Here is a 27,655-nt window from a genome sequence, read left to right on the forward strand (position 1 = left end):
GGGCTCAGCTTTGTACTTGTCAAACTTCTTGTAAGGCTTCTTGGAATATTTATCATTCTTTCTGAACAGCCTTTTCATTTTTCTAATGAACATAGCCATTTCTTCATCATCTGTTGAGCTCCCATCAGTGGAGTCAGCTTTCATGACAAGAGACTTTTGCTTCTTGTCCTCAAACTTCTCCTTCACCTCAAAGTTCTTCATTGAGATCTCATGGGTCAGCAGAGATCCAATGAGTTCATCATACTTGTACGTGGTCAAGTCTTGAGCTTCCTCAACAGCAGTTTTCTTGGCTTGCCAGCTTTTGGGAAGACTCCTCAATATCTTCTTGACTTGCTCTTCCTCAGTAAAGATCTTGCCAAGTCTTTTGAGTTCGTTGATTATGTTTGTGAATCTTGAGTTCATTTCAGAGATTCCTTCATCATTCATTTCAAACAGCTCGTACAACCTCATGTGCTGGTTCACCTTGGACTCCTTAACTTTGTTGGTTCCTTCATAGGTGACCTCCAGTTTGTTGTACTCTGCAGCATCTAACGCACAGTGAAGCATGTTTATAGCCGAAGCATGATTTTGTAGCTTCTTGAGGTCATCTTCTGTCCACTTAGCCTCAGCTTTAACAACCATTTGGCCGTCAACAGTTTCAACAGGAACAAATGGGCCTTAGACTATAGAAAGCCATGCACTCATATTTGTTGCCTGAATGAAGTTTTTCATTTTGTTCTTCCAAAAGGTGTAGTTAGACCCAAAGAACAGAGGAGGCCGAGTAATGGACAGTCCCTTAGGAAGAATCTGAGTTGTCTGATTTCCTGGGAGGAAACGAGTGCTGTTCTCAACAATTGTGGGGATCAGCTCAAGATAATTATATCTTGCTCAGTGAGCTTTCAAGATCTGATACCACTTGTTGGTCCTGTGCAACGTGACAAGATTAGTTCCAAGGGGGGGGTAGGAACTATTCAAAAAATTTGTCCGTTAAGGCTGACTTCTTTTCTTTAAGAAATGGTTTACACAGCAGTGCTGAGTAGTTTAAGACACAAGCTTAGTCAACTGGTGACTAAGTCTGTTTCTTTTCTTGGGTCAGGAGATAGCACTTGAGTCTATTCCTGAACCCAGCTTCTCGATGCACTTAACTCAGCGTGAGTTCGTTACTTAGTCAGTTTTATAGCAAGCAATATATAAAGGAGTTAAGGGTTAGAAATATGTTACTCAGCAGACATATCCTGGTTCATCCTCTCCGCCTACGTCTAGCCCCGGAACTCATTCTGAGCTTTTTGAATCCTCTACTGAGCTCTTTAAAGGTAGAGCATGAAACCTTTTACAACAGAAGCTGAGTATACAAGAGTACCTTCCTCTATTCCTCTACTCACTCCTATTACTACCGCTGAGTATTATAACCGAGTACTCAACTTCTCCTTTCTATAATTCTAGAAATGATAAGTGGTTATCCTAAACAACAATTGCTAAGACACTTTAGATGAATAAAATCACTTTAGACTTTTACACAAGATTGGAATTGGTGTAAGATTTGCTTTGCTTTTCTCACAGAACTTCAAGTATCAATTTGGTCAGCGTTTCAACTTAATTGAAGATTGGAATTGGTGTAAGATTTGCTTTGCTTTTCTCACAGAACTTTTCTTCCATTGTCACATAGCTGAGCTACGCTGAGTAAGTTATATTTGAGTCCGCTGACTAGGGAGACTGACTCAATAGTAGGATTACCACCAATGGTTTCTGACCCTACTATCTTACCCTTCTTGTTGTCTCCAAAACTTACACTTCCTCCTCGTTTACGCACAAATGTGATGAACTGAGTTTCATCACCAGTCATATGCCTCGAGCATGCGCTATCAATGTACCACATATTTGACTTCTCAGCACACCTCAGGCTTACCTGCAATATAGCTAGTTGCTTTTAGGTACCCAATTCTTTTTGGGTCCTTGCTTGTTAGGTTCAACAGGTAAAGCATCATATTTCATTTTATGATGACATACTTGGACAGTGTATCCATTCTTTCCACAGAAGTCACAGCTGACCTTCCGTTTAGGATGTCTTACTGACTGGTCAGCACCCCAGTGCTGAGCGTGCCAGCACACCTTGGTGGTGTGTCCTTTCTTCCCACAGAAGTCACACTGGACATTCCGTTGAGGATTCCATCTCTGCTGACTAGTACTTCGGTACTCAGTGTTCAGAGGAATATTTCTTTTATTCAGAACCTTAAGTTGGTTCTGAATTGATGTGACATCCTTTCTCAGTTTCTTATAATCTAATTGGACCTCAGAGACAAACTTTTGCATAATTTCTACATTACTATGCAAAATTGAGGTGTCCTGGAGAATATATCGAAGGTCACTCAGTTTGACCTCCTCAACCTCGTCACATCGCCTGCTGAGTGCTCTAACCTTTTTATTACACTTTTTGACAAGTGTGTAGAGGTCACTTAGGGCATTAACCATTTCATTTCTGAGCAAGGGTAGTGATAATACCTCAGTTGACTGTTCCTCATCGTCAGATGCAATGAAGGGGTCAGCATGCTCAGAAACACATGGCTCAGCAAGTTCGTCAGCCATGAAACAAATCTTTGCTGACTCAGTGGCATCAGCTTCTGATGATGAAGACTCATCACTGTCACTCCAAGTTGCCACCATTGCCTTCTTGCTGTTCTTTCTTTCTTTCCTCAGCGTGGGACAGCTTGACTTTATATGGCCAGTTTGATGACATTCAAAGCATGTAATGGGCTTTGAGCTGTCCTTCTTGTACTTGCTGTTGCTGGACTCAGTTTTGTACTTATCAAACTTATTGTAAGGCTTCTTAGAATATTTGTCATTCTTTCTGAACAACCTTTTCATCTTTCTAGTGAACATAGCCATTTCTTCATCGTCTGTTGAGCTCCCATCAGTGGAGTCAGCTTTCATGACAAGAGATTTTTGCTTCTTGTCTTCAGACTTTTCTTTCACCTCGAAGTTCTTCATTGATATCTCGTGGGTCAGCAGCGAGCCAATGAGTTCATCATACTTGTAGGTGGTTAAGTCTTGAGCTTCCTCAACAGCAGTTTTCTTTGCTTGCCAGCTTTTAGGAAGACTCCTAAGAATCTTCTTGACTTGCTCTTCCTCAGTGAAGATCTTTCCAAGTCTCTTGAGCTCGTCACTACAAAAAAAAAGAGGCTTTTAATGAGAAGAAAAATTATCATTCAAAGTCTAAATATTCTTATGAAAGAGTTTTTAATGAGAATTATTACTCTCATGATGTGTGGGAGATATTGCGCATCCCCGTAGATGGTGCCATGGTGACTGCTGATGCGACTGTTGATGAGCTTAAGGAGTGCGTGATGGATTTGTTTGGGGCGACTCGGGTTGAGTTAGATGCCCGTCATTATGCTTCTGGTGGTATACGAGCCGCTTCCGTCATGGAGCGCTGTGGAGGTGATCGGATTCCTGAGACCCAGGCTATAGCTTGGACGTGGCTGATGCTCGGTTCCACCTTGTTCGTAGACAAGAGTGGTGACCGCATCCGACCTTCTTGTCTGTTAGAGGTGCAGGACTCGGCGGCTGGAGCCGTTGGACTTTCTTGGGGATCAGCTGCACTAGCATATCTATACCGTCATCTTGGTATTGTTACCAGAGGAGATTGCGGGCAGATGACGGGTTGTATGACATTGCTCCAGTCCTGGATTTACGAGTATTTTCCTTGCTTCAGGCCACATCGAGAGGCAGTTACAGTTGATCCGGATCTTCCTAGGGCTTCGTTGTGGCCATCTATATCGATGGAGAAGAGTGATGAGCGGTTGAGAGCATTTCGTGCCCGGCTTGATGTGTTGACAGCAGATGAGGTATACTTACTTTATAATTATAAATACTATTCAATTAAAACAAATTTGTGTATTACTTGTATGTGTTAATGTAATTTTATACATCTGTAGGTCATGTGGATGCCGTATGGCCCTGATGCCATTACTGAGACCCCGAGGACTCTATATTCTGGATGGATACGGTATCGGGATGTGATCGAGCCGTACATGCCGGGGCGATGCCTTCGACAGCTTGGACATGTGCAGACCATTCCTAGACCGATATTGCAGCCTTCTAAGGCTGTTCGCCCGTGGACCAGTTTGAAGTATCGTGTAGAGGTGCCAGCTGTGATGGTGCAGGGTATTTGGGACTCTTTTCCCCAGTCGTCCGTCCTTATACTGTCTGTATTCACTCTAGCACATACTCCATCAGATTGTGAGGATCAGTACATGCATTGGTACACCCGTCACTCACACCCTCGTCTACTTCCGGAGATTGTTGCACCCGGACCGGCTGTTTATACTCGCTCGAACAGTGAGATTGTAAGTTATTTTTGGTTTTCTTGACTGGTCTAGTAATGTGAAATGATATTTACTGAAATGTGAAATGATATTAACCTTGTTTTTTGTTCCTTACTTTTTTACAGTGGGTTAGTCGATTATCTGGCTGGGGTGAAACTGTGCTGGATCACATGAGTCATCTGGACGAGGATGCTGCGATTGTATATAGGCAGTCGTTAGAGGAGATTATGGATGCTTGGCATTTGGCCAAGTGAGTTATGACTGTATTTTGTAGTATTTTAGTACTATTTTGACAGAATTTGGTGGATTGATATTTTAGTACTTTTTTGTGGTATGTTTTGTTATTATTGCAAATTTAAGAATACATTAGAACGACATAAACTGCATAAACTGTAAAAATACATTAGAACGACATAAACTGAAAAAAGACATTACAACGACATAAACCGGAAAAAAAGACATTAGTCACTATCTTCTTCGTACACCTGAATGTTTGGTGAAGATGTCGCTGGTACACCTGACTGTATTGCAAGGTATATCTCTTTCTCCTCTGTAATATTCGTCTCATATTCCACAGGAAAAATATTCCATGGAGCATTTCCTCTATTTCTTGGCCAAGCTCGTCCTGGCAGGTAATCGTTCTTTGAAGCGCTGTTACTCTGTAGTACTCGAACCTCTAATTTATAGCGATCCCAATTTTTCACGATCGAGTAAGGATAAGTTCGATGAACCTCATGAGAAATTTCAGACTCTGTCCATCTTAAAAAGATGATGGAGTTGAAATTTTTTTTAGGGATGATTCCCCTCTGATTATCACGCAATAGTCTGGCGAACATAGCTTTCCAGTCATCAATAGGCATAAACCACTTCAGAAATGTTTGAATATGACTAGGAATATTTCCTTCATTCAAATTGTTCAACCATTCCTCTAGAGCAAATTCAAAAGACATGTAATACATATAACATAAGAACCACAGCATGTGTAGTGAGTATATTGGAAACTCACAAGCAGACGGAAGCTTGAAGCAAAACATAAATGGAAATTCAGGATGGAACATTGTTGGACTCACAAATGTCTCTCCATATACACGAATTGCGTAGTATTGATAATCAAGCATCTTCGTCGTGCAATCAGACTTATTCAAAGTTGAAACTATGCTTTTCTCGGGAGGAAAATTAGGGAACTCGTTGGTAAAATCAGATGAAGCCATTTATGTTTGAGAGTTTTCGTTGATCGTAATGTAAAGAGTAAATGTGGATAACTGAAGTAGCAACATTGTTTAATTTTATAGATGGAGAATATAGACGTTGGAATATAGACGTTGGAATATAGACGTTGGAATATAGCCGTTGGAATATAGACGTTGGAATATAGACGTTGGAATGTGGATAACTGAAGTAGCAAAATTCATCAATATTCACCTGGAACATTACAGAACCACACAAAATTCATCACAATTCACCTGTAACATTACAGAACCACACAAAATTCATCAATATTCACCTGTAACATTACAGAACCACACAAAATTCATCACAATTCACCTGTAACATTACAGAACCACACATAATTCATCAGAATTCACCTGTAACATTATAGAATATCAACCACTAATATCCCCTAAGTTGGGCCAATCTGGTCCACTGTGTCACCCTATCCTGATAGAAGCGCTCCCATCCTACAACGCTTTGGCCTCGGTGCACAAACCACCAGTGTACTATAGGGGGCACCGGAAAGTTAGGCGATAAATTTAAACGTATGTAGTGCTGGCAGTGATTCCCTAAATGAGCTATACAAATCTCACGTGATGGTCTTATAGCAGTCGATGCGGCATACAATGGTAAGATAGTACCACACAACGCTAATGTGTCCCCACCTGAGAAGCCAAATAACATGATAGCAGAATTGTACATGGTAGCAACCGGCCACAAGTCATCCCAAACGATCATCCAATAATCCGGCGTACAACCTGCACCGTCCCAACTTACTCTACGAAGAGCTACATCAACAGTATCAACAAACACTCTTTGATACAAACAACGGTTAGCAATTACTTCATTTCGAATGTGATGCCTAACTGTCTGCCACGCTTCTTCGTCACCAAAAATGTAAGTTGCTACCGTACGGAAACCACAATTTCCATCACCTACAACGTCGTAGTATGATTCGACGTATGGTTTAATTATGCCAACTATTTTATCGGAATGTACGAATTCAGAACCATGATACGTTTTTCCATCTGCATTCATGTATATTAGTGTAAAACAACTCTATATTGCAAAACAGTTATAAAAAAAGTTAGGTTTATCAGATATAATTTACCTGATGAGGCAGCATTATGTACCGAGGATGACGAGCTAATTCTGCCACTTCTACCACGACTCCTAGATGAACTAGTAGAACGAGCCCGTCCACGACGAGTTTCATTATATTCCCAAGAACTCGGCATACGTTTTGTGGATTTGCTCACCTTAGGTCGCCCCCGCACGTTAATTTTGACATCGGGTTCGGTGTACTGAGCTTGATCAGGGTGTAGTTGATCATGGATAAACATTGAAATATTACGCATTACGGATGGGTCGGCTTTAGAGACTTGGTCCACTAAGGACTTAAAATATCGCTGCTCCTCGTTCAGATCATTACGCCCGTCATTTTCATCAGTGTGACCATGATTGATTAAAAGTGTTCTCCAAAACACGTGAACACTCTCAGAACTGATCATTTGTTCCAGATCACAAGCTCGTTTCAGTTCACATGCACATGGTATCTTATGCGATGTTCTCAATACACAACCGCAACGCACGTACACTTCATGGCTCAACCCTCTCATACGCTCTAACTCTTGATTCAACAACTGCAGACAATAATGAGAGACTTTGAATACAAGTTGGCTTAATGGGCGTCCGGTGAAAGTGACTGATTGACGAAGCCGCGACTGTTCAAGCATGTACCTGATACGAAGACAAAATTATTATTAGTTAGTGAAATGATACAACCCTAAATGCAAATTCCAAAATCGCAGTAGAAGAAATTGCAAATACCTTATATTGGTTGCTTGTGATTCAATCTGCTTGTGAACCTTCTGCCATACCGTGTCAAGGGACCCAGTTGCCGTATTGAGCCATTGCTTTAGACTAGCATGTTCGCTCTCCACTCGACAAGTAGTTGTGTTACCAAAATGTAGGAACTCCTTTGTCCAAGCAACAACAAACTTCTCCTTATGCACCAACCACGTCTCCTCAACATACGAGATAACTCCTTTGAACCTGCTCATCTTTTCCTTCATCATCATAAGATTGGTCTCGTACTCCTCAATGGTTAATGATTCTAATATTGTTCTCCATTTGCCATTCTTGAATTTAGAGGCAAGGCCTTTATCTCCAATGATTCTATACACACGATCTTCCACATCCTTATTAATATGCCAAGTGCATAGCAAGTGCGCTGCTTGTGGAAAAACTTCTTGTATCGGCTTTAATAACCCAAGCTCCCTGTCACTAACAACAACGGTCGGGTTAAGATCATCCCCAAGCAAAATCTTCAGCCTTTGCAAAATCCAACGATAGCTCCCTTCGGTCTCGTCTTTAACAATAGCATACGCTATCTTGAAGTTATTATTGCATGGCGTCATCCCAACAATCTCAACAAACGGCATTTTGTACTTGTTTGTTTTGTACGTTGAATCAATGCCGATGTACCAGTGGTAAGTCCTGAACATATCAACTGACTCTGGATGTGCCATGAACACATGCGTTATCACACCTGAATCAGCCTGTGTGTAATTGACATATTTGTTCTCCACAGCAATATGGTAGAATTGACTAGCCAGGTCTCTACCTTCAAACGCGTCCCTCCTCATTTTGTCCCTGTAATTATATATGTGTTTAATTACTGAGTTGTCCTCTGGGTGTTTTTCTTTAACTGCTGCTAAAATAGCACAAGGCTTTGCTTGAGCTGAAGACATATCACGCACAATTTGTTTAGATGCGATACTGAGTCCGCTCATTTGCCGACTTCCCTCTGGATACATACGCATTGTATGGTTATGCATTCCAGTTAACCCAGCCTTAGCCTTTATCCCCCATCCCGAAAGGTCTGCATGTTGATAGGCTTTAATCTGAAATTTACATCGGCACGCTTTAGTTTTACTTTTCCTAATTGCAGGATCTTCATCATTTTTCACAACACCTCTATATCGTTCACCCCGTGAACAGCGCAACAACTTCTGTTTACCCCCATTTTTGTGCGAAGATATTACAAGCTCAAACCCATTCTGAATAGCTATCTTTTTTGCCCAATCAATAGCATCCTGACTGGTGGGGAAAACGGTATCCGTTATAAAACGCGAACTATAATCAGTGTTATCGGGGTTCCAATCTTCTATCGGTACCTGAATATACGAAAAATTTACATTAAAATTACAAAAAAAAAATACTTCGGGTCTATTTCTCCCGTTCGAAATTAGTTCGGGGCAATTTCTGTCCACTTTTGCCTGAACGGGCAGGCTACCCGTTCCACCATAGGTGGAAACGGGCAGCGCGTACTGCCCGTTCCAAAGGTGGAACGGGTGGCGCGTACCACCCGTTCCATGGGTGGAGCGGGTGGCGATTACCACCCGTTCCATGGGTGGAGCGGGTGGCGATTACCACCCGTTCCTTAGGCCGATCGGGTAGTTCATCCGATCGGCCTAAGGAACGGGTGGTAATCGCCACCCGCCCAGGCAAAATTCGAATAAAAAAAAATAAAAAAATGATTAATAACGTTTTTAATTCTCGTAATATTACCTCGTGTTCGAACTTTGTCTTCGGGAATGTTTTGATCCATTTTTTTCAAATCCGGGATTTGTGCTCGGGAGAGAAAACTAGAGAGAGTTTTTAAGGTTTTAGGGGGGAAAAAAGTGGCAAGGGTAAAATGGTCAAAACAGTGCGGTGAAACAGAAATTAAGGGCGGTATTTAGCAATACCCTTTTCTAATCCTTGGTTTGAGTATACAATAATTATTGCTGCTACCAACCAAAAAGGTTTTAAAAAATTTCATTTGTGAAATGATACAAACCAATCAATTAATTACATGTTGCTACCAAACCGACAAAAGAAGTAATGAAAAAATCATTTGAGAAATAATAGAATTTTTTTTTTTTATGTAAAGCAAAATCTTAGACCATGAAAATGAAAAGAATAGGAACATCACTATTGTATATTTAAAAAATCCACATGTTTTTCATTTATTTCCATATATATAATTGTCTTAGCCAGAATACAGAAGAGCCGTTATTTAGGGAGAGTGGAGAAGAGCAGTTGAGAATATCAGGTGGATGCAATTTAACCTTGTTTCTTTAGAAAGAAAGAGAATTTCTCGAAAATGTTCAAAAATTATATTTTTAAAAGACTTGATACATTTCCAACCCTTTGAAGGCACATATGCATATTAGAGCATCCATATCCATAGTGTTAAGTAACATCAGACCTTCGACCTTTCTTATTTATCGGATGTTGTTCAGGATTGTTGTTTATTTTTACAAGATTTGGAGTCTGCTTCAATCTCTTATGTTCGTCGATCAGCGAACCTCGCAGCACATTTGCTTGCAAAGTCGGTTAGTTCTTGTTCTGATCTCGGTGAGTGGGCATGTCCTCCATCGTTTCTTTCCGATATACTCGCTTTTGATATAAGTTAATTCATTCATTCTTTCAAAAAAATAAAAGTAACAATTTTTTTTTTGTTAATTATCACTTCCACACCGTTAGAAATGTTTGTTACTTCAAATTTTGGTAGAGTCTACTTGTAATAAAACAATATACATTCAGTCAATTAATATACAATTAATAATTTTTTACCCAACGACATAATTAATTCTATACTTATAACTAATCACATAAAATTATTTAGGGTTAATTACATATAAATGTCATGTGATTTCGCTGATTTGCAGATGGGTATTTGTGGTATTTTTTTTACAAACGCAGCCTTGTGATTTGTAAAATTTTGCATTTTGGTTCACTTTGTCAGAATTTGGCCGATAACGACCTCGAAATGAAAATTTTCAAAAGTTAAATAATCTTTTAAGCAACTTTAATTTATCAACTTTTTAGATTTGAGGTCATGTAGGTGTTGTTTTTATGAGAGATAAAGTTAATGTTTAGAGAGAGAAAACTCAAAAAATGATGATTTTTAAAAATTAAAAATGTGGTTCCATAGTAAATATGATACTAAACAACTTTAATTTTTGAAATTTTTTATTTTGTGGTCGTTATTGCAACCATAGAGTTGGGTTTGTAAAGAAAAACACCACAAATACCGATCTGCAATTTCGTGGAACCACATGGAATCTACTTGTAATTAACCCAATTATTTATTTAACAAAATAGTTAATTCAATACGTATTATTATTTTAATAAATTAAATAAATAAATTATTATTATGAAATAAATTAAAATTATTGATTGATTAATTATTTATTATTTAAATAAAAAATATAAAAATGATCCACCAAAAATATATATATAAAAATGAAAAAAAATCATTAGAGAAACATTCTTTGAATAATTATTATTAATTGATTAGAACACGACTTACATACGATAAAATAACATAATATTCTACGGTAATCATGCATTAAGCTCGGTGACTCTGAAATGTTACTATATGTGTTCGACCAGATCGAGTTTAATATTCATATGGGTGGCTTTACTGCGTAGCTATAAATCTCATGTGAGGTAAGCCGAAAAATCAAGAGCAGGTCTTATCGAAGGTCTTCAATACTGACTGGTACACATACTTCTAGAGGATATGTTCTGGAGTAGAGGTGTCGCTCATCTTCGACAATCATGTTATGCAGTATAATACAAGCTTTCATATTATCATGGAGTTTACTTTGGTCCCAAAGCCTAGCTGGTCCACAAACATTTGCAAAACGGGCTTGGAGTACCTCAAATGCTTGTTCGACATGCTTCCTTATACTCTCGTGCTTCTATTTGAAAGTATCGCATGTGAAAAGCTTTTCACGAATGCAGCCCATTCGGGATACATATATACCATCTGCCAGGTAGTATCACATCTTGTACATCTTGTTGTTGACAGTGTATTGATCTTATAGAGCTTCTCCTTGTAATTTGTCTCAAAAAAATGTGATATGTTCAACAATTAAAGTCGTTGTTCGACCTAGCAACACTAAAGAACGCCTGCCAAATCCATAGATCTTATGAAGCGACCGTTTCAAGCATGATTGTAGGAACTCCATGATCTCCTCTAGTGTATCCAAGCCCATTGCATGAAATCAAGACATCCAAGCATCCTAGGGAACCCATAGGTTTCATCGTGCATTTGAAATAAACGATCGACATCAGCAGCATTTGGCTTCCTTATATAGACTGCTCTGAACACCTCGATAATAGTACAATAGAATTTTTCAAGGCATTCTAATGTAGTATACTCAGCAATTCTGATATACTCATCTTTATGATTAATGGCTTCTCCATAGGCAAGCATGCAAAGCGCCGTTATGAATTTTTGAAGTGGAGTAAATATTTTCTTCTTTATTGCATCAACTCTCTGCTGGAAATACACTGTGTATTCCCTAAGGCCTCCACAATACATACGAAAAACGGTATACTCATGCGAAACCCTACTATCATAATATTCAGTCTAAGAGAGACAAAACAGTTGTCTCCTTCTGACACCTCTCTATGCCGCCCTCTCTATCTCAGTCGTTCGTTCTTAGTTTGTAAACTTATCATTTTCATCTTCGCTTAAGCTTGATGTGGGTGATTTGTGACTGATAATACGAGATCATGGTGATCCGTTCCTCCACTGCAATCTTCTCAACAATTCCTACTCTACAAGAGGTAAGTCTTAAATTCGTATTCGTATTCGTATTGGGATTATTATGTGATGGTCCCTTCATTGGTATCAGAGCCACAAATCTCATGTTCTGGAAGTTCTTGATCCGCGAACATGAAGATATTCATTGTTTTATTGAAAAAATTAAGATAATAGTTGTTTTGAATTTATAATTGGTGAAAACTTTTTTTTGGATGCGTTTTCTGCTTGTTTAAGAGGTTTAATGAGACTATAATCACTAAAAGAGATTGATTTTAGCGATTTAGGTAGTTTCAAATTGGAGTCTATATTGGTCTAGTCTCGGTATAGGGTTCCAAGTGTCGTATGGACAAACGAACCACACCATTATGACTTGAGACTCTAAAAACCATGGGATGAGTGAAATTTGGGAATCAAATGACGGTGGGAAGCACGTGATGCCTTGCGATTGGCCTATCATGTGCAGCATGGCAAGCCCTTGCCCAACCTGCACGCCACGTGGTGCACATGGACCTCACACATAGGGCGCATGGAAGGCGCATGTCGGCATGTGGGGGTAGTTTCTGAACCTCGTTTTGCCCCAAATTTCTCCAGACCCGATTTTGCAAATTTCCCTTTTTTGTGTGTTTATTTAATTTTTTTATAAACAAAATATTTATTGTTTATTTTCTAAACATTATAAAATTATTTAAAATTTTCAGAATATATTTTTAAATATTCAGAAATTATAAAAATATTTTATAAAAGTTTCATAATATCAAAAATAATTTTGGAGAGTTTTGAAATAATCAAAATGTCTTTTTGCTTGATAAATGTGTTTGTATAAGTACTTTAACACTTTTGCTCATTACTTTTGATAATTATAGCTACTGTGAAAAACACTATCGTGGTTCCTCGGACTCCTACATAGTTTGCTAAATTGCGAAACTTGGGAAAGGAGATCAAGAATTACAAAATGACTTAATATATCAGGTGGGACGATGTCGATACAATTGCGCTTCATCTAGTTAAAATGTAGAAACCGATTCAAAAATTGTTTACATGTAGGTGGTTTAACTCGAGCGCAGAACCACAACCTTCCTTTCAATAAGTTGTAGAAATCCTTTTTAGCACCAAAACTTAGACATTTTCTCACTGAAAGTTGGATGGAAGGATGGATGAACTACGAAAAATCAATGATTGTCTTTATGAGTCGGTTGGACAGATTGTGTGTTACAACTTCAGAAATGATGCTAAAACTTTCCCATAACCTGAACAATATTACTAAAAATTTGTTTTTTACTATAACATCGAAAATCACATGCAAGGACGAATCTAGGGAAGCTATGGGGGTTTGAGCACTAACTGATACCCGAAAAATATCGAAAATTTCATGAAAACTATATATAGAACTTTAAACTTTTTATATTAAAACATCAATTTAGCACTCATAAATCACAAAAGATCACCATAAACACCTCTTATCACTTAATCTCAAATCTATCATTAATCACATTTATAGTACATGTTTTTTTAACTCTGTCCCGCCTCACCCCAACAACAAGCTGTATATAATTTCACGCATTTATAGCAAATAAATATAATATTATTTTTTATAAAACAAATTATATTTTTGGACTGTTAGAAAAAAATCAACTAAAGTATTAGTTTTTGCTTGCTAACTCGCAGGTTAATGATCACACATTGATTTATTGACTTCCCAACAAAATAAGTTATTGACTTTTACTTAAGTTAAAGAGTGGCAATGTAGTGGGGGAAAACCAAAAAATATGGGATCTGAACCGACGCATTAGAAAAAAACCGAAATTTTTAGATGCATGATTAGAGTAGAAAGGTTTTACTTCCGAAGACTAAGTTTGGACGGGAGTATGTGTTACTATCCCCGAACCGTGAAAATCTCTGCCCGAAAAAACGACCCGTGAGGATACTCAAAAAATCTCCGAAACATAATATAATATATTATATATATCAACTTGATACAATCAATTTTAATAGCAAAAAATTATTAAATTTGGATCAATTCGTCCAAATTTACAACTTGGAGGTTGACTTGATACCCAAACTTTAATTTGAGTTAAAGTTTCCATTGAAATGTAATTTGTGTAAAAAGATTTTTATTGAAAACACCGGTTTATTACTTTTAAGAATATCCCTAGATCAGACTCGAAAATAACAACAATAGAAATAAATTGAATTGAAAAGATAACTTATTAATTTATTATGAATCGAATCAAGTTAACAGAGAAGAAGAAGCTTGGATAGCATTTTAACTAATTTGGGTTACGGGTTGTCAATCTTTTCCTCAAACTTCGTAGGCTTGTCAGACCCTGGGGCGCTTCAGCCGCTGGTTCTTCTCGCTGAATCCTCGAATAGAGATCGTTGAATCCACTACAAAGTGTAAACTCATCTTCGAACAATAGTCAAACTCTAAAGGACAACTATAATAACTACATATTGTATCTCAAACTATTTACACAACTTGTAACTTTATAACAAGTTTGTGTAACAAAACTATGAACTAGAACAACCAACTGAACAACATTAATTCTGAATTCCTTCCTCTATTTATAATGTTCCAAGAGGTGTGTTTGAAGGGACGTATCCGTTGGTGAAGAGTCGCCTCTATCCGGATGAAAGAACGCGTCGTTTGGAAATTAACAGATGTAAAATGTGCCTTGCAAAGTTTCTATCTCTGTGGAGATTTCAGGAATCTCTACTGCGGCTTTGGATTGAGGGAGAAAGTGGCTGATTTCGCGTTACTGTGCATGAAGAACGCGTGTCGCGATCGAGATTATGGGAATCTCGGTCGCGACAGACACTTTGTGTCACTTCCTTAATTTGATTCCATCTCTGACGTGGCTTCTGAATCTCGTACACGTCTTTTAGTGAAAACATGATTTCTTACTCGTACGTTTTTGCTCCGTTTTAGCTCCTATTTGGATTTTTCCAAATAATTAACACCTTGCACACAAATAACAAATACCAACGTAAAATCTTAACAAAATAATAAAATTAATATATATTTTACATGAAATTAAATACATTTATGCATGATAATTTAGGTATATTGCGGGCTTATCATGTTTTTCTTTTAATTGTTTTTTTGTTCCTGTTTTTTAATTCATATGAGGAAAAAAAAAGATTAGAACACTCTTCCTGCCTTGCTCTGACCTTTTTTTCCAAGATTCATTCACCGACTAACTGAGTCTATCGGTCATAAAATAATGAAATGAGTAAAAAAGTAGGAAGTGTAGTGTATAATATAAAGTTTTTATGTAATCGATAGTGGTGTATAAATTATATAGAGATAAGATATTAAAATAGTCTCGAGATTTTTAGAGAATAACTATTTGGCTCCACGATAGGGGTCAAAAACTCCTATATTTTAGTACGGTTTTAGGGATTGTTTTGTATTTTTTATTATCTTTTTATTTACTTTAATAGCAATTTGTCATTGTTTTGTCAATTTTAGGTTTTGAATTACTTTTTTAGCATTTTATTAAATATTTCTAACTTTTGCCAAATATTTTGTCACTTTTAATAAATTAATCTCTATATGTTATTTTGAGTTTTATCTGTATCCAAAATTAAGAAATTAACCTACAAAAAATAAATCAAATTTGACTTGGTAATTAAAAAGGATTTTTGGTAGGATAATTAATTAATGGGTTAATTACAAATAACTACCTTGTGGTTTGGCCGATTTGCAAACATTTACCTGTGGTATTTTTTTTGCAAACGCAACCCTGTGGTTTGCAAAATTTTGCATTTGAGTTCACTTTGTCAGAATTTGATCGATAACGACTTCGAAATGAAAATTTTCAAGAGTTAAAATAATATTTTAATCAACTTTAATTCTTCAACTTTTTATGTTTGAGGTTATTTAGATGTTGTTTTTTTTATGAGAGAGAAAGATAATGTTTAGAGAGAGAAAACTCCAAGAATGATGATTTTGAAAAATTAAGAATATGGTTCCATAGTAAATATGATACCAAACAAGTTTAATTCTTGAAAATTTTCATTTTGAGGTCGTTACGGTCAAATTTGGCCAAGTAAAAAAACATGTAAAATTTTACAACCACAGGGTTGTGTTTGCAAAAAAAAAAAAATTACCACAGAAACCACATCGCAAATCGGCCAAACCACATGGTAGTTATTTGTAATTGACCCTTAATTAATTTTGGGTGAATTATCTAAATAATATTTTACGAGATTATGTGCAGATTTTTAGAGATAAATGTAAAGATTTTTAAGGATCAGAATCAGGATGTTTTTCTGACCAGATTCATTGGACTCGGCCTTTCTGACCAGATTCATTAAACCTACTCAAGAGTTCAAATTCAAATAAAAATACTGCATAATATTTTGGCAGATATTTAGGGATTATCTTTAGGATTTTTGTATTTAAATAATTGGATTTTCCATTCCAGAGATTAATTAGTTTTTCATTAAAATAGCTTTTCATTAATTAGTCTTTTATTAGAATAGTTTTTTATTAACTAGTCTTTCATTAGAATAGCTTTTAGTTTTTATTATAAATAGCTTTCATTAGTTAGGAATAATAAATCTTCCACCTTGAGAATAAAAAATTATAAATAATCCATTCTGCCATTAACATCTGAGAAAGCTCCCTTTTCATCCATTCCACAAATTCTCAAGTTCATCCACGCCAAGTTCAGGAAGATGACCGCTTGGGTTAACAGGTTTCAAAATAGGTTTTTACCCTTTTTATTTATGTTAACTTTTAGATCATTCCTATGAATCCTGAATTGGTTTTAACCTTGTGACAATTTTCTTACATCTTTAATCAAAATATTCAATTTAGTTTAGTTTACATGTTTATGAGTTTTTAATGTCTGTCTAGCATATTGATTAAATCATTCAATAATTCAAATATAATCTAGGTTCATATTACGAGTCGAAATTGATTCCCTGTAATCAAAGAACCTATGAAATTGACAACTTCATAGTTGGTAAGACCCAAATTGCTGAACCTTAGAGCTAGTTTCGACTTGACAAGAGAATAACGGACTAGGGACTCTAGAAGGATAAGTAGGTTTAATCTTTAAGTATGTCTATGCCATATTGAATTTCTTGTGATCATAAATCGAATGATATTTGAATATTTGTTTTATCGTACCATTATTATTTTCACTTTTGCGAATTTATGAATTGCTTTGGATTATATTAGAAGTAGATTAATTTAGAACAACAACCCTTCAATCTAAACCCCCATCGCCTAGATAACATTAGAAGGCTAATAGTTTGGTACTTGCAGTATAAATCTTGTGGATTCGATATCTGGACCTGTCCAGATTTATTACTTGATAATGACGAGGTACACTTGTCCCTTGGTGAGTCCTCGAGTAACAGCTCGAGAGCGCATCACACATATAAAACAGCGCATCACACATATAAAATAGACACATAAGATGATTGTGCCATGAAAGCCCAAAGAAATTGTGAATTAGGTGGAAGCTTGACATGACGCTTAAGTGTGAAGGAGTTAACGGTACAATCATTTGATATGTAAATTTCTATCAGTGAGACTTTTAATTGCATCTTTTGATAAACATTGAAATTAAAATTGTACTATTTGATAAAAGTTGGGACTAAAATTGTACTATTTTGATAGTTAACAATAAAGTTATTTTAAGACTAAGGAAGGAAGTTTAAGTGTAAAAAAACAAAACAACACAAAACACACTTATTAATCAATTTATAAACAAAAATAGGGAGAACAATATGACAATGTTTGACAAATTGTTGTTAACGGTTAGCTGATTACCTTTTTTATTAGTTGATTTGACTAGCTGATTGTGTAAACTTTTTTGGTAAAACTTAGCAGATTACTAATAGTTGTTTGTGTAAAATGATAAATAAGGATGTGATAAACCATTTATTTAGGGTTACAGGGTAGTAATAAGGATAAAAATGTCCTTAAAAAGAGAAAAGGCAATAAACTAATTGAAAAAGCTACTAAAACCCGTTTTTTCAAAATTAGCTTTTGAATCTAATAAACTCTTTCAAACATCTCTTTACTAAACACTACTATTAGAATAATTTTTTTTAGCTAAAATGGGTTTTAATTATTTAATTAGAAATTTTACACATAAAAAAAGCGACAAGATAATAATAATTTTTTAGCTTTAGGTTATTATTATTTAATTTTGGTTTGTTTTGAAATGATTATTTAGTTTTGTTTGTTACATCAAGACTACCGTATGATTATGAAATATAGTTAATAATATAGTTATTTAATTATTTGTCATATATTATTTATGAAACAATATTAAATTTTAGGAAAAAGTATGAAAAAATTGTTTTTGTTACCCAATTTGTAAATAGAAGTATGTGGTTTAAAAGTTTGCAAATAGAGGTTCGTGGTATGTTTTATTTACAAAACAATATATTATAATTACACAATTAAGTTTCGATTACAACCAAATGCAATTTTATTTTAAAAAGTTTATTCTTACATATCGACCAAACACAACCCCTACAGAATAACTCCTTAAATCGAAACAATAAATTATATAGTGGAGATTTTACGTTTTTTACTAATTTGACAGTTTATAAACTAAATTAATATTTAAATTCATTTTATAAAGTTGCAATTTGATTTTGGCATCTATGTTATGTCAATATATAAATGTAAGTAAAAAAAAAAAACTAAAAATGATCTTGATTGTCATGAGAACTTAATAGTGTAATTTTAAATACTTTGTTTTATAAAAAAACATGCCACATACATCTATTTGTAAGCTTTTAAACCACAGACTTCTATTTGTAAATAGAAAAAACCACAAGTATTCTTTTTATACTTTGTTCTGAATTTTATATGTAAAAATACAAAAAGCTACATAGGACCTCAAAAATACTGGAACCATCCATGTGTATGGTCTCCAATTATTGGGTTAGTTGCCGAGTCAGAAGCCCATGCAACAAAGGTTTTTGAAGTGTGGGAGCAAACTATGGTTGGGTCAAAATCGATGTTTAAGTGTAGTAAAACACTCGATCAATTTTTATGCACTACAATTAAATAATGATTAAAAGAATCAAAACAATGACAACAAAAATTAAAGACTTAACTTCGATGAAGCAAAGAGTAAATTATATCCATAGTCATTTTCACGGTATTATCACTAAGTTTTAAAACGTAACATAAAATTTATTAAATTTTATATTTTCTTAAATTATAACCACTAAACTTTAATTAATATTTAAAATGATATTTGATGATCTCAAAATCGAAATGTTTAAAAATTAAAGTTCAATTAGGACCAATAAAAATATGGACATGTGGTCTAAAAAAAGCAAAAGATAAACCATGAAAATAGGGATGTGTGCTCCAAAAGGGAAGTAGCTTGAAAAAATATACTCTCGGAAGCTCATTCAACAATAATTCAAGAAGTGATCCGAAGAATTGAAAAAACTTAAAGATATTAGTTGTTTTTTTTAAAGAAAAAAAAGCAGCTGTTTCAGAATTTTACCAAACATTTTCTTTTACTGTTTAATATTGAAAACCCAAAAAGCAGTTCCGAAAAATAGAAACAAACGGATACTAAATCTTTAAACTATCCCAAATCGGTCTTACTGTTCGATCTAGGTTTGCTGTCTCTGGCGTGTCAACGGTAAACGCTATTACCAGAGTCTAGAGAGGCGCTTAAGGACAACCATCGAGGCAAGATAGGGGGCTTCGATTGCAAATATTAAACCAAATGGATACATTGTTTCACTTTTTATAAATCAAGACAATGATTTAGTATTTCATTCAAACAGATATATTTTATATGGTATAAAATTCAAGTTGGTCCTTAAATTATTTCCTGAAAATCAATTGGATTTCTGTGCTGCAGAATTAATCAATTTAGTCCTCAACCTTTGTCAAAATCAATGGATAATTAGCAATTTGTATAATGTCTCCAAAAAGTCACATAAATTTAATTTGTCTTAATAAACTCACTTAAATTTGTTTTTTATTCTAATAAAGTCAGTTTGGACGTTTTCCAATCATTTTTTCACCGGAGTTGATTACTTGACATCTCATCATCACGTTTGCGCCAATGGTCATACTAAAAAATGTAACTAGACATTTTAATTGACAATCGATATACCACATGAGTTAATTTGTGGTTAAAATTTTAATTGACAATTTCTATTTACTTGAATTAGTTTGTGGTTCATTTTTTTTTATTATTATATCATATGACGTTGAGACATTTGATTAGAGGTCACATAATCAACTCCGGTGAAAAATTGATAGGAAAACGTCCAAAATGTCTTTATTAGGACAAAAACCAAACTTAAGTAATTTTATTAAGACAAATTAAACTTTTATGACCAGTGGCGGAACTAAACCAAACTAAGCCAAGACTAAATAATAATTTTTTTATAACGTTAAAAATATTATATCACGTAAAATTTAATAATTTTTAACACAATAATTTGGGGGTGCTAATTTTAATCGTGTGGTTGACGGTAAATTTTCAAAGTCTTGCCCGTAAGGGCTGGGCAAAATTTTTTTTAGCATGAATATTAAATATGTTTACTTTTTTTAATGGTAAAGACATATTAAAAATGAATTCAAAAGTGTTATCAAAATAAAAATAAAGAGTCCATTTAAATTAATTAATAATGGTAACATGTTTTTATAATTATTGAAAAATAAAATTAAAATAAATAAAAACTTCTTAAAAGAAAATAAGATTGGAGGGAGTTGAACATAAGACCTCTCAAATAAAAACAAGCATCTTTAACCATCTCATCTACCTTTAACCGTTGAAATAATGTTACATAGAGTCAATATAATTCTCTCCAAAATATTATCAGACACCATTACTAAATTTTTTTTTTCTAAATTCTCTGGCGGCCTGCCGGGGCTCGAGCCCACCCCAACCAGGGGCGAATCCAGGATTTCTCCCCCATGGGACAAACAATACAACTAAAATAATTTTTATCCAAAAAATAATAATTATAGAAAACCAGAGATCAAAGCTCAAGTTCAAGTAAAATAGTAGCAGAAATATAAAATCAAAATTCAAGTAGGAGCAAAAAAATATCAAAGCAGAGAGGCAAATATCGGAGATGGAGTGTCGGACCAACGATCAACGATCCGACTACAGAGGGATTGGCTGCCGATTTTGATTTAATCTTAGTTAGGATTAAGAATTTCAATTTAGACTTAAGAAGAAAGAGGGATTGAGGAAGAAGAGCTAAAGAGATTAAAGAGAGTAAGAGAGACCAATGGTTTGTTTATGACCTATTTAGTTTTACATTTAAATATTTATTTTTTATTTTTTATTTTTGTTGTAAACAAAACGACGTAGTTCTAATTAAATAAAACGACGCCGTTTGACTTTAAAATGGAAATAAAAAAAATAAAAAGAAAAAATTAAATCTAAAATCATTCTTCATCTTCAATTATAGAACCAGTAAACCCTAAACCTCCATCGATGAAGGAGGGCAAAACTCTAAAACTTCAAAATTAATATCTGGATTTTTAAAAAATGCAAATGTCCCAATTCCCCCATACTGGATTCGCCCCTAACCCAACCCCCTAGTTCTGCCCCGGTTTATGACTTTTAGAGATATTGTTCAGATTTTACGACCATCATACTAATTACCCCAAAATCAATTTGTTTTTTTCTATTTAATAGTATTTTAATGATTTATTGATTGTAATGACTAATAGAAAAAAAAAGAAAACAGATTTTTGGGTCATGTGAATGTTGTGCCCTGCTCTTCTTTCTTCATATCTGATTTTGCTTGTTTGGTACAAAATTCGTATCTGCTTTTGCTTTAAGCATTGGTATTTCATTTGTTTTTACAACCGCTAGAATTTCAATTATCCAAAAATTACAACAGCAGTTAGGGATGTAAATGGGGTGGGGATTATCCGTCCCCAACGGGTAATTTTCGGCCCGTTTTATTATGAGGCACGAACGGGACGGGGATAGAAAAGGGTATCCCCGTCCCGCGGGGATCTCCGAATCCGCCTCGTATTGTGCCCCGCAGGAATTTTTGACGGATTACCTGTTTAATCTCCGATAACATATTATTAATCATAGAAAATAAAAAAAACGCATAGAAAAACTTGAACCTATGATTAATCTGATTCAAAATACCTCTATTTCACTCTATATCTATTTGTTCATCATATTCTCTTATTTTCTTTCTTTTTTTCCTCTATTCTTTTCATTTATTTATTTTTTCATATATTCTTTTAAACTTTAAATGGGTAAACAGGGATACCCGCGGGGTCGAGGATTCCTCGCGGGACGGGGACGGGGATGAATTTTTCCCTTGTTTGTTTCGCGGGGCGGGTATGGGAATTCCCCGTTTAGTCGGGGAACGAGGATGGGAACTCCAATCCCTGTCCCGTCCCGCCCTGTCCCGCCCCATCCCACCCCATTTACATCCCTAACGGTACTTAACATTGCTTGCTATTTCACTATTTTTCTCTTCCCGCCGGAGAGACAATTTGGCCGGTAGATATTAATATGAAACGAACCTTTAAGTTTTTGGTTTTAGCGGTTTATGACATGGGGTAAATTACATTTATAACTGAATTTTGTTTTTTAAAGTTATGATCACTGAATTTAACATAAAAGTAACTTAATTTTACACTTTTTAACATAACCACCAAATTTTAACCAAATTTTCAAAATGACTCTTACCGACTTTAAAATGAAATATCTAAGAATTAAAATTGTTTAGAATAACATTTATCATGAAACAATATTTTTTATTTTCTAAATCACTATCTTTGGAACTTTCTCTCTAAAAATTCACTTTCTTTTATACCAAACAATCTATAAATGACTTCAAAATAAAAATTTTCAAGAATTAAAGTTTCTTTCAATATCATTAATTCTTAAAGTTTTTTATTTTAAGTTTTAAAACCGGGTTAGAAAAAGAAAAGTTCAGTAGCCAAAGGTGTAATTTATCGGTAAGAGCATGCACAATGCAAGTATCACTTTTTTTTTTTTTTTTTTTTTTTTGCAGAAACCTCACATTTTTAAAAATAATCTAATATACTCAACCACATCTTCATTAGAGCAACTCTAGTGGTTGTATTAAGGTACCAATTTATAATTTTACAGAGGCCTCCAACCACTAGAAGCACTAAAAATCAAGTCGTCCGAATCAAGCGACTCGCTTGATCCAGCGACTTGCTTGCTAAAAATCCACGAGAGGCATACTATACGCGCCTCATGAAGGGAGAAAGACACGCTTAGTGCCTGTAGTGTAAAGAGCAGATCGTAATCTTCAATCACGCATGTGGTGCATTGAAATGATATTTATTGTGAAAGTTTTGTAATTAAAAATGGCCCACCACTAACCTTTGTCTCTGCTTAATATATTTTTTAATCAAAACTAAAACTAAATGTATTTTAGTTCTTTTTTCCTGCTCCCCTTTTAAATATTATTGGTGTTGTTCAGAGTTTAAAAATAAAAAATAACACATATTTGAGTTCAGAGATTAAAAATGAAAAATAACACATAAATTTCTGGCCATTGTTCATAAATTAAAATTTCTGATCATTTTTCATAAATTAAAATTTTAACTTTTGAGAATTAAAAATATAACCCAAATTTCTATATACTTCTATCTTAATTAATTAAAAATAAATAAAATATAATATTATATAATATATGGGACTCATTGAATTGTAGTGTGAATGACTTACCATTAGAGAGAAGTTTGATATAAATTGTTTTGAAAGGGAGAGTTGTTATAAATGGTGATGTGGAATGGTTGGAGGGTGTGCAACCCTCCAACCATTAGGGATGCTCTTACCATGATTTTAAAAACCGGCCCGGACATCAAACCGGTGGGACAAAGGGTTCATGGGTCAATGGGTTCAATCGGTTGATCCGGTCCGGTTGAACCAGATGATGTCATAAATAATATATGTATTTTATATATAAAAAATAAAATTCTAATAAATTAAACATGACAATCCATACACCAAAATATATCAAATTAGTTGGATACAATATTCAAGACTAAAATTAAATGAAATCTCAAATCAACATTACAATAATTCAATAAAAAAGACGCTTATCAAATCACTCATTTCTTCCATAATTCATCCAATCTTCATCATCAACGTTAATTTCAATATCATCATCATCATTATCTTCATCCGGTATCACCGGCTCATCTCCATTTACTAAATTAACAAAATCAATATAACAAAATCAAGATAAAATTTACTTAGAAATAATAGTTTATATTTAATATTTAAAAGCAAACCTTCAAAAGGAATAGCTTATCTTCAGTGTTTGGTGTTGATCCAGTGGTTTCCATTTCTATAAAAAAAATTGATAACATTGACAAACTAAACAAAAACAAAAATCAAGCCCTCACGAGCATACACATTACAGAAACAAAAAGCAACAAGAGAGAACCAAACAACAAGAGAGATAACCTTGAACAGAGTCGGAACAAACCAATAAAGAACATAAATCAATGACATATTTAAAAACTTAGAGAGAATGAACTACATATTACAAGTTAATGAACAAACCAAGAATATCAATCCTTCAAAAAAAAAAAAAACTCAAGCATTAAAAAAAACAAACCAAAAATAAATATCAATCCTTCAAAAAAAAAAAAAATCAAATATTAATTAAACAAAACAAACCAAAAATATCAATCCTTCAAAACAAATCAAGCATTAAACATAAATAAATTAAGGAACAAACTAAATATTAAGCCTTCATAACAGACAAAAATTCAAAGAATTTAATTTAATAGGAACAACTTAAGAAACAGAAAAAAAAAAGCATTCACAAACCCGGAAATCGCCGTGGTGGTCGGTTCAGAAAGGAAGGAGAGGAGAGTTGCTGTCGCCGTGGTGGTCGGTCTAGAAATCGCCGGCCGACGACGGAGGCAGACGCAGCAGCAGCTGATGAAATCTAAAACCCCCAAATCGCAGCAGCTAGGGTTCGTAGGGAAGAGAAAGAACGAGTCGCGGAAATGAAGCAAATTTGGTCTGCTAAAATGAAATAAGTGGGCTAAGTTAGAAATTGGTCCCTGAAAGTTTTAATTTTTTATAACTAATACCCCGCCACAATTAAATCAGCAGCATTTGTTCAATTTCGAAAAAATTGAATAAAAACCGGGGTGAAATCGGGTCGTCGGGTTGATCCCGGGTCACCGGTTTCACCCGGTTCGAAGGGGGTCACTTGCAGTGACCCCTATATAGTGTAACCGGACCAGATGCCTGGCCGGTTCCCGGCTAACCCGGTCCGACCGGTCGGTCCGGTCCGGTTTTTAAAACCATGGCTCTTACTTCTATTTTGTATCATTTTTCTATGTAGGTTTTACTTGTCATAAAAATTTTACACACTTCAAATAAACTATTATTTCCATGCACCAAACAATTAATCTAATTATTTCATAATTCAATTTAAATAATTCAATTACTCAATAAATTAGTTAAAAAAATAAATATCAATTATATCCAAAATTATTTTCCACCGAAATATTTAATTAAAAAATATAATTAATTGTAAAAATAACATGTATCACAAACGATATCATACGCTAAAAGAGAAGTATTAATGTGTTAATTAAAAAAAGGTAAATAATTTATTAGTTCCCGTTTTTTTACCTAATACAATGTTTAGTCCATCTATTTTGAAAAACACATTATAAGATCCCTATCTTTTGTCAATATTAATAATTTAGTCATTTTGTCTTGTTTTTTTAGATTTTTAACTGAACATATCTTTAGCTTTCAGGATAGCTACAGTAGATACAAAATGATTATGTTACTCTGTTATTTTCTAATTGTCTGTTTATGCCAAATATAACGGTTAAAAAGCTAAAAAAAATTAGACAGAAGGATCAAGGGGTTAATATTGACAAACGATAGAGATCTTATAATGTGTTTTTCAAAATAGAAGGACTAAACAGTGTGTTAGGTAAAAAGGAGGGGACTAATTAATTATTTACCCTTAAAAAATACAATTAATATTAAAATACAATTCAAACTAACACAATTAAGGAATACATCTGGATATTTCTTCTTGAGGTAGGCGCACATAAGATCATATCTTTTCTTATGCTCTTCATCCATTCCGGCTGAACCCTTATTAATAAATTCAAAATTTCTTTGCATTATAACATGGTCATTTTACTGTGCCACTGCCCTAGCCATTGCCATTTTTTTTATTATGCATTTTTTCAACTATATCAATAAGTGTTTCATCAATCTCTTCTTCTATTTCTTCTTCTTCGTCGTCGTCTTCATCTTGAAGATCGATAGCACCTCCATTTGGCGAGTCAAGATTTGGTGACTGTGACCCGGAAAATGAAATTCTTGAACTATTGAATGAAAGATATGGATCATTATAACCCGAATTTTGGAGGTGAAAGTTCATCGGTTGACTATCGTTAAATTGGATCATATTGGCGTAATTGATATCTGGATGGAAGAAATTGTGAGGGTTTGACATAAAATGACCATAATTATGAGGAAATACGGGTTGTGGAGAACCTCCCATAGGAGATATTTGCATATTCGACGTATTTCGATTTGACATTTGGAAAGGATTAGGGTGTTGCGAATCGGAATACTGATTATTCTGAGAGGACTTTTTGTTACGTTGACGTTTATCCATACCTCTAAATATGTTTGGTAATAAAATTTGCAAGATATAGCATTTAGGTGTGTTTTTGTATATCTAAAATGAATTGAGTATTTATAGAGAAATTTTTAAAAAAATATAGCTGTTATAGTTACCATTATATATATATATATTTATTTAATTTTTTTTTTCCAAAATTATATGCAACGGTCATTTGGACTTCAAATAAAAAATTCCTTTTATTCCCTCATTCAAAATTATATGCAACGGTCATTTGGTCATTTGGACTGTCAAACTCGTTTTCCTTTTTCTTCCATTTCTTCACTGTGGAAAGCTGCAACTTATTAAAGGGTAAATTACATCCATAGCCACTCAACTTTACCTATTTTAATATTATGGTCACTGAACTTTACGCTTTTAACACCAGTTAGTAGCCATTCAATTTTAACTAACTCCTTAAAGTGACCGTTGACGACCGTTAATGACATCAAAATGAAAATATTCAAGAATTAAAATTGTTCAGAACGATATTTACCATAAAACCATATTTTTTATTTTCCAAAATCACATTTTTGGAGCGTTCTCTCTCTAAAAATCAATTATCTATCATAACAAAACAACACTTAAATGACCTCAAAACGAAAATTTGCAAGAATTAAAGTTCCTTAAAATATCATTAACGCTTTGGATTTTTTATTTTTAGGCCGTCAACAGTCGTTTTGACGCATTGAGTGGCCACCGGTGTTAAAAAGTGTAAAGTTCAATACCCATACTATTAAGAATTGAAGTTCGATAGGTATAATGTTAAATGGATAAAGTTCATTGGCCAAAGGTGTAATTTACCCACTTATTGAAGTTCAGTAACTGTCAAGCTCTTTTTTGTTTTTCTTCCATTTCTGTATTCTAGTATTTTGAAAGCTGCAACTTATTAAAT

At 34.5% G+C, this 27,655-nt stretch overlaps 2 protein-coding genes and 1 long non-coding RNA gene across 4 annotated transcripts; 1 reads left to right on the plus strand and 2 right to left on the minus strand.

Moving 5' to 3' along the window:
* The first annotated feature begins 3,731 nt into the window (after positions 1-3,731).
* Positions 3,732-4,666, plus strand: LOC136203232 (uncharacterized). Of its 2 annotated transcripts, none has more exons than XM_065994334.1 (3): positions 3,732-3,821; positions 3,912-4,322; positions 4,427-4,666. In XM_065994334.1, the coding sequence occupies exons 1-3, from the start codon at positions 3,756-3,758 to the stop codon at positions 4,553-4,555; spliced, it is 606 nt and encodes a 201-aa protein (XP_065850406.1). In that variant the 5' UTR covers positions 3,732-3,755; the 3' UTR covers positions 4,556-4,666. The 2 variants fall into 2 exon arrangements, with proteins under 2 accessions (XP_065850406.1, XP_065850407.1); XM_065994335.1 differs by having other exon boundaries at positions 3,912-4,314.
* A 1,246-nt stretch (positions 4,667-5,912) lies between these two features.
* On the minus strand, positions 5,913-9,748 carry LOC136203854 (PKS-NRPS hybrid synthetase cheA-like). The gene is made up of 4 exons (XM_065995081.1): positions 9,699-9,748; positions 7,344-8,615; positions 6,625-7,253; positions 5,913-6,541 (listed from the first exon to the last, which is right to left on the minus strand). The coding sequence occupies exons 1-4, from the start codon at positions 9,746-9,748 to the stop codon at positions 5,913-5,915; spliced, it is 2,580 nt and encodes an 859-aa protein (XP_065851153.1).
* A 14,322-nt stretch (positions 9,749-24,070) lies between these two features.
* On the minus strand, positions 24,071-25,119 carry LOC136203282 (uncharacterized). The gene is made up of 3 exons (XR_010674772.1): positions 24,924-25,119; positions 24,380-24,435; positions 24,071-24,296 (listed from the first exon to the last, which is right to left on the minus strand). It is a non-coding gene; the product is annotated as an uncharacterized lncRNA (long non-coding RNA).
* Between the last annotated feature and the right edge of the window lie 2,536 nt (positions 25,120-27,655).

This window comes from Euphorbia lathyris, chromosome 8 (assembly GCF_963576675.1).
Source record: "Euphorbia lathyris chromosome 8, ddEupLath1.1, whole genome shotgun sequence".
In the NCBI taxonomy this organism is placed as follows: domain Eukaryota; kingdom Viridiplantae; phylum Streptophyta; class Magnoliopsida; order Malpighiales; family Euphorbiaceae; genus Euphorbia; species Euphorbia lathyris.

Excerpts from the sequence above, each read along its gene's own strand:
- LOC136203232 (XM_065994334.1), top strand. The coding sequence starts at position 3,756 with ATGGAGAAGAGTGATGAGCGGTTGAGAGCATTTCGTGCCCGGCTTGAT. Across the intron at positions 3,822-3,911 it reads ATGTGTTGACAGCAGATGAG|GTCATGTGGATGCCGTATGG; the intron begins GTATACTTACTT and ends ATACATCTGTAG. Across the intron at positions 4,323-4,426 it reads CTCGCTCGAACAGTGAGATT|TGGGTTAGTCGATTATCTGG; the intron begins GTAAGTTATTTT and ends ACTTTTTTACAG.
- LOC136203854 (XM_065995081.1), bottom strand. The coding sequence starts at position 9,748 with ATGGATATGGATGCTCTAATATGCATATGTGCCTTCAAAGGGTTGGAA. Across the intron at positions 7,254-7,343 it reads TCACAAGCAACCAATATAAG|GTACATGCTTGAACAGTCGC; the intron begins GTATTTGCAATT and ends TCTTCGTATCAG. Across the intron at positions 6,542-6,624 it reads ACATAATGCTGCCTCATCAG|ATGGAAAAACGTATCATGGT; the intron begins GTAAATTATATC and ends ACATGAATGCAG.